At 44.8% G+C, this 7,963-nt stretch overlaps 1 protein-coding gene across 1 annotated transcript; it reads right to left on the bottom strand.

The window, feature by feature from the left end:
- Positions 1-3,184: 3,184 nt before the first annotated feature.
- On the bottom strand, positions 3,185-7,665 carry LOC110170885 (zinc finger protein 239-like). The gene is made up of 2 exons (XM_020936570.2): positions 7,516-7,665; positions 3,185-4,360 (listed from the first exon to the last, which is right to left on the bottom strand). Exon 2 carries the CDS (start codon positions 4,336-4,338, stop codon positions 3,415-3,417), a length of 924 nt encoding a protein of 307 aa, XP_020792229.1. The 5' UTR covers positions 4,339-4,360; positions 7,516-7,665; the 3' UTR covers positions 3,185-3,414.
- Between the last annotated feature and the right edge of the window lie 298 nt (positions 7,666-7,963).

The raw sequence follows: 7,963 nt of genomic DNA, 5'->3' as shown, positions 1-7,963 counted from the left end.
CCAGGACTGAACCAGGACTGAATCACACTAACTCATAAAAACACTGAGTTTTAATACGTGTTTCTGTTTACACACAAAACTGAAAAAAGAAGAAAATAAAAATGTAGACGACGCGTCGGCGTCTTAAACCTGGAGACTTTGACCCAGAGAAAGAACCAGAACAGAACATCAGAGTCTCAGGAGACACAGACGATCTGACACGTCCTGGAAAAAAGTCAAATCACAAAAGTTCAACCTGGAGATTTGTGAGAAACTGAAGCCGAGACAGAAGTGAACTTTTCATGTGTTTACGATAAAAAGCCAGAAGAACACGACTGTGTCTTTAAACGATTCTGTTCCGTTTTTCCTGTTTTCATTTTTACATTTTTATACTTTTATATTAAATAAATAAACCTGAAAGTTTCAGTCGTTTGTGTCACAGACGAAACCAGAACCAGAACCAGAACCTGAACCTGAACCTGAACCTGAACCTGAACCAGAACCAGAACCTCAACCTCCAAACACTTTTATTATAGAACAAAAGGACTAAACCAGGACAGAGGAGACAGAGGGACAGAGACACGGGGAGGACAGAGGACACTGAGACAGAGGCGACACAGGGAGGACAGAGGAGACACTGAGGACAGAGGAGACACGGGACCTGAGGACAGAGGAGACACTGAGGACGAGGAGACACAGACACAGGGAGGACAGAGGAGACACTGAGGACAGAGGAGACACGGGGAGGACAGAGGAGACACTGAGGACAGAGGAGACACTGAGGACAGAGGAGACACGGGGAGGACAGAGGAGACACTGAGGACAGAGGAGACACTGAGGACAGAGGAGACACAGAGGACAGAGGAGACACGGGGAGGACAGAGGAGACACTGAGGACAGAGGAGACACGGGGAGGACAGAGGAGACACTGAGGACAGAGAGACAGAGGAGACAGGAGACACTGAGGACAGAGGAGACTGAGACAGAGGAGAGGACAGAGGAGACACGGGGAGGACAGAGGAGACACTGAGGACAGAGGAGACACTGAGGACAGAGGAGACACAGAGGACAGAGGAGACACGGAGGAGGACAGAGGAGACACAGAGGACAGAGGAGACACTGAGGACAGAGGAGACACAGAGGACAGAGGAGACACTGAGGACAGAGGAGACACGGGGAGGACAGAGGAGACACGGGGAGGACAGAGGAGACACAGGACAGAGGAGACACTGAGGACAGAGGAGACAGAGGAGACACAGAGGACAGAGGAGACACTGAGGACAGAGGAGACACTGAGGACAGAGGAGACACGGGGAGGACAGAGGAGACACAGGAGGGAGGAGACACGGGGAGGACAGAGGAGACACAGAGGACAGAGGACACAGGAGGAGACAGAGGAGACACTGAGGACAGAGGAGGACACAGAGGACAGAGGACAGAGGAGACACAGAGGACAGAGGAGACACTGAGGACAGAGGAGACACAGAGGACAGAGGAGACACTGAGACAGAGGAGACACGAGGACAGAGGAGACACAGGACAGAGGACACAGAGACAGAGGGACACAGGAGGACAGAGGAGACACTTGAGGACAGAGGAGACACAGAGGACAGAGAGACACAGAGGAGACACAGAGGACAGAGACAGAGGACAGAGGAGACACTGAGGACAGAGGAGACACAGGAGGACAAGAGGAGACACAGAGGACAGAGGGACACTGAGGACAGAGAACACAGAGGACAGAGGAGACACTGAGGACAGAGGAGACACGGGGAGGACAGAGGAGACACAGAGGAGACACGGGGAGGACAGAGGAGACACTGAGGACAGAGGAGACACTGAGGACAGAGGAGACACGGGGAGGACAGAGGAGACACAGAGGACAGAGGAGACACGGGGAGGACAGAGGAGACACGGGAGGACAGAGGAGGACTGAGACACTGAGGACAGAGGAGACACGGGGAGGACAGAGGAGACACTGAGGGACAGAGAGACACGGGAGACAGAGGAGACAGAGGGACGAGGACACAGAGGACAGAGGGACACGGGAGGACAAAGGAGACACAGAGGACAGAGGCGACACAGGGAGGACAGAGGAGACACTGAGACAGAGGAGACACAGGACAGAGGAGACACTGAGGACAGAGAGGACACTGAGGACAGAGGAGACACTGAGGACAGAGAGACACTGAGGACAGAGGAGACACGGGAGGACAGAGGAGACTGAGGACAGAGGACATGAGGACAGAGGAGACACGAGACAGAGGAGACACGGGGAGGACAGAGGAGACACAGGGAGACAGAGGGACACAGAGAGGACAGAGAGACACTGAGGACAGAGGAGACACAGGGAGACAGAGGAGACACAGGGAGGACAGAGGAGACACTGGGACAGAGAGACACAGGGAGGACAGAGGAGACACGGGGAGGACAGAGGAGACACTGAGGACAGAGGAGACACAGGGAGGACAGAGGAGACACAGGGAGGACAGAGGAGACACTGAGGACAGAGGAGACACAGGGGAGGACAGAGGAGACACGGGGAGGACAGAGGAGACACTGAGGACAGAGGAGACACGGGGAGGACAGAGGAGACACAGAGGAGGACAGAGGAGACACTGAGGACAGAGGAGACACTGAGGACAGAGGAGACACGGGGATCTGACCCTGGAGCCGTGAGGACGACATGTTTACGTTAAAACGATGAGAAAGATTCACACAAAACAGAAAAACTGCACAAGTTCACACGAGTTTCACAAACGACCCACGCACACTAATGACCCATGCACACAAATGAACCACGCACACACACACAGACCCACGCACACAAATGAACCACGCACACTAATAACCCATGCACACAAATGACCCACGCACACGCCACTAATGACCCACGCACACAAATTACCCACACACACAAATGAACCACACACACAAATGAACCACGCACACTAATGACCCACACACACAAATGAACCACGCACACAAATGACCCACGCACACAAATGACCCATGCACACTCACACAAATGATCCACGCACACTAACAACCCACGCACACTAACAACCCACGCACACTAATGACCCACGCACACACGCACACTCACATAAATGAGTTGAGATGTGACTGGAGCGTCTAAAGTTTCTCACGTGTGAAACGTCAAACTCACGTCTCTGATCCAAACAAACACGAGTCAAACTGGAGCTCAGGTTCCGGGTTTGGTTTTATTGGATCAATACAACAGTGAACAGAAAAACAGAAGGAGCTTATTTCGACGGCGCAGCGTGAATCGATAGACGTCGCTGTCGATTTCGGCTGCTGGAGCTCATTTGGACGGAACACCGGCCTCAGCGGCTCTTTCTCCTTTAGTGTGTTCCAGAGGCTGCGGCTCGTCTCAAAGTCGTCCCACACTGGTCAGAGCTGCAGCTTTTCTCTTCACTCTGGAACATTTGGACGTGTTTCAGACGGTTCCTCACAGACCTGAAGTCCTTCTCCTCTTTCTCCACACTCGTCTGGTTTGTCTCCTGTGTGTGTTCGGTGGTGACTGGAGAGCTCCTGGGATGTTCTAAAAGCCTTTTCACACTGGTCACACTCGTACAGGATCTGCCAGGAGTGAAGTCTCTTGTGTCTGTTGAGATTAGATGATTTAGAGAAAGCTTTCCCACACTCGTCACACTCGTATCGGCTCTGTCCTGTGTGGATTTTCATGTGTGATATCAGGATGCCTGACCGAGAAAACGTCTTCTCACAAATCTCACATCTGAATGAATTATCCCCTGCGTGGATTTGCAGATGTTGTTGGAGGTTACCAGAACTTCTAAATTCCTTCCCACACTCCTCACATTTAAAAGGTTTCTCTCCAGTGTGAACTCTCATGTGTGATTCTAAGGTGCTTAACTGTGTAAATGTTCTCTCACAAACGACACATTTGTACGGTTTCTCTCCTGTGTGGATCCTCACATGTTCATAGAGCGCACCAGAGTGTCTAAAGCCCTTCCCACACTCGTCACAGCTGTACGGTTTTTCTCCCGTGTGAGTTCTGTAGTGTCTTCTCAGGTCTGAAGCTTTAGGCCACACCTTCTCACACTGGTCACACTTGTAGGGCCTCTCTCCTGTGTGGATCCTCAAATGTGACACGAGGTTGCTCGACATTGAAAACGTCTTATCACAGATTTCACAGCTGTAGGGCCTCTCCCCTGTGTGAGTTCTTCTGTGTGAAATCAAGTTGCTTGAAAGTGAAAATGTTTTCTCACACTGGTCACAGCTGTACGGTCTCTCTCCCGTGTGAGTTCTGTAGTGTCTTTTCAGCGTGTAAGCACTCGGCCACACCTTCCCACACTGGTCACATGTGAAGGTCATTCTGTTGGTGGATCTTGTAGCTCTGCGTTAGAACAAAGGAAAAGAAAGTGTCAAATTAAATCACTTTTTAAACTCTTCAAATAAAGAAACTCACAGTAAACACACATCAAGTCAGACAGTGAGTGTGTTTATGTGAACATCAGAGTCTCGTTAGGAGAAACACGACACTGTATCTGGGAGATTCTGATAGTACCTGGATACTGGGGCATGTGAACGCAGTATCCTGAATACTGCAGTATCCTGAATACTGCAGTATCCTGAATACTGCAACATAAAGTTGAGTCACAAACTCTTCTCAGTCTTTTCATCACAACAGTTGTGTCCCCACACTGAGCGCAGGAGAATATCAGTTCAAATATGATCTGAGTCACTGATCGTTCTTTAAAACTTTTGCCCTTTAATTAGTTTGCATGTAATAAATAAAATAAAACAAAGACAAAGGAAAGATTTGAGCTGAAATGATATTAGGCCACGTCTATCACACTGACAAATAAAAAGTTCATCATCCCACTTCCTTTAAAGTTTTATCGTCCGCGCCTCAAACATAGACTTTTATCCATGAGATTTATTTAATCCAGAGCCTCCGCACCACAGTATCAGTATCAGTATCAGTATCAGTATCAGTATCAGTATCAGCACAACTTGAAATGACTTTTTCTAATGGTCCACAGCAGTGAACTCCACATGAATCAACTCAAACATGTTTTACAAACAGATTCTAATCGTCCACAGCACAACAGTCATCGATCAATAATTCACTCATCAATCAAAAAGGGAAGTGCACTTTTTCATTCATCCAAAATACTCTATTGTACTCAACTAATCCAATGACTTAAGTGGAGATCAAAATACTCGAGTAGATGATCAGATGAATCATTCAAGTTACACAACTCATCAAAAACAGTCGGAGCTTCGTCACTTCATTCATTTTCAACGAGCAAAAACTCAATGGAGACGAGAGCTTTTTTTATTTTTTTATTTTTTATTTATATATTTTTTTAAATTACAAAAACAAAACAACAAATGTTTTTACTTTATAAAGTGCAGATTGTTGTTGCATCAATGCAAAGTCCAGTTCACAGTTACAGCAGGAGGGACTAGAGCTGGTATCATTAAGAAGTTGCCGATACGATACACACCTCGATACACTGCACTTTCGATTCAATACGATATATTTCAAATCGATTCGATACGGTTCAATAAAAAATAAAGACTAAATCGTGGCTGTGATACTAAAAGTGTTTGTTAAATCACTTCTTGTGCAAAGTTCATATGAAACACAAACATTTTAATCGTCAAAACAGTAAAAATATCAAATGTGTCGCATAAATGAGTTTCCTTTCCCTCCACAAACAACAAAACTAACAAAATAATTGAGTAAAACACACCTAAAAATACTCTTGGTGAAAATATCGATACTGTATCATCACATTAAACGATACGATATATCGATATTCCAATATTTTTGCACAGCCCAGGAGTGAGGCTGGAAAATACACATAAACATATAAACATGTTGTGATGTTCTCATCCAGGAGCAGAAGAAACGAAACCAAAACTAAACAACAACAACAACAACAACAATAATAATAATAATAATAATGTCATAAATGAAATAAAGTTGTATTATATTTTTTATAGATATTGTAAGTTTTAACGGCTTTTTTGTTTTGGACCTGTTTTATGGTTTGAAAGTTTTGTTGGATTTCGTTCTTATATTGATGAAGATTCAGTTGATTTTGAGCCCGTTTGGTTTTGTGTTTGTGATATTTTGTCAGGATGATGAGTCTGGATGAAGAGTTGAAGATGTTTGGGGACGGAGGAGCTGCTGAAGTCAAACAGGACGTCTGTTTCCTGGAGGTTGATCGAGGGTTTGGTTCTGGTTTTGGATGAGTTGTTGTTTGTGAGTCCAGATGTTCTTGTTGTTTGTGCAGTGGTGAAACAGGTGACTGATTGTTTCTATTTCACTGCGACAGAAATCACACTTTAATCTTTAATCTGAATCTTTCTAAGGTTTTTTTGGTTGGGTAAATATTATGGAGAATTTTGAAATGAACTTCTTTATTTTGTAGTAAATGCAGAGGCTGTGGGCCCGGCTCCAGTCCACCTCCCCGAGCATCAGCTCCAGTGTGAAGCTGCTGCGTCTGTTTGGAGCTTTAATCAGATTTCTAATGTTTTTATTCAAACAGGTTTTTATTTTAATATTGACCTCTCCCAAATATAGATCGTTATTAAGTTTCTGGAGCTGATAATTGAGTTGAGATTCCTGCAACAAACGGAAAGTGTCTTTAGGTTTAGTTTGACACCAGGAGAGTCCAAACCCAGACGAAGCAGAGGGACGATCGAGGGCCACAGACTGGAGCTCAGTACAGGGAAGAACTGAAATATGTGCAAGTTTAACACGTTAGAATCATCCTCAGTCTTTATTCATGATCCTTAAAACCACTAACTAAATATTAAATATGAATATTTGCTTTATCAAGGAAGATTTTCAAAAAACTTGCAGTAAAAAATTATTTTTTAATTAATACAAAGTCATTTGGGCCAATTCCCCTGGAAGTCTGTCTGAGGGCCGCAGTTGGCCCCCGGGCCATAGTTTGGACATGTCTGTTTGACACATTTTGATGTATTTTGATTGTTTCTTTGGAAACTGATCAATGGTTTTAAATTCATTGTATGAAAACATTTGTCTTTGTGCATTGATCAGTTGATTGACCCAAACTGTCCCTTTGTCAAACCAGGATCTAAAAACATCATCATTTATTTCGATGTTTAATTGTTTTTTTTATTCCAAATGCAGCAGTTTGTTTGTGAAAAGATGAATTTATAAACCAACGTCCAGGAAAACTGGAAGACGAGAGCTTATTTAACGTTCGCTCCAAAAGTTGACAAAACCAACTCCATCAATTCAAAAGAGAAAATAATGAATCAATAAACGCTTCTAGTCAATTAGATTCTTATCTACAATTCGGCTTGACTGTAAACTTCAAAACGTTCAATATTTCCTGAGTATAATGTGTGTTTGTAAAAGTCCCAGCGCGAGTAAACGGAGCTAATATCCACAGGGGTTTTGAATGGGAGCGGAGGAGCGAACAAACAAGACGCTAAGTGCGATTTAACAACACAAATACGAACTAAACATAAAACTATTCACCGATTGTTGCTCAACAAACTCACCGATGAAGAAGAGACAGTTTGGAATCCGACAAATGCTCCAGTTGACAGATTTGTCCCTGACGCAGAACTGAACATGAACCACAGTGAGGAGGAGGAGGAGACAGGGAAGTGACCTCCTCTTCATCAACATCAACATCCTCCTCCTCCTCTTCTTCTTCTTCTAATATTTTCCTGCAGGCTCCACGCTGAGGTGCTGCCCTCCATCGTCGTTAGAAGATATAAAATTCTCAGATAAAAGCTGAAGAAAGTTAAACAGAGTTAAATCTACTGAACTATTATCAGAGGACAGAGAAGGTCACAAGTCCCAGGTCCACTGCTCCTCGTAGCTCCGCCTCCTCTGCTCTTTTTATTTATTTAGTTTTTATTAATACTTCCCAGATCCAAACGAAAAGGCACAAAACAAGAATCACATCTAAACCTCGTAAGAAAAACAAAACAAACAAAAAAA

This window comes from Boleophthalmus pectinirostris, unplaced genomic scaffold, assembly GCF_026225935.1.
Source record: "Boleophthalmus pectinirostris isolate CB_2022bp ecotype Guang Dong unplaced genomic scaffold, ASM2622593v1 HiC_scaffold_10, whole genome shotgun sequence".
Taxonomy (NCBI): domain Eukaryota; kingdom Metazoa; phylum Chordata; class Actinopteri; order Gobiiformes; family Gobiidae; genus Boleophthalmus; species Boleophthalmus pectinirostris.
Note: the sequence above shows the minus strand (reverse complement) of the source record. Positions and strands in the feature narration are given on the sequence as shown.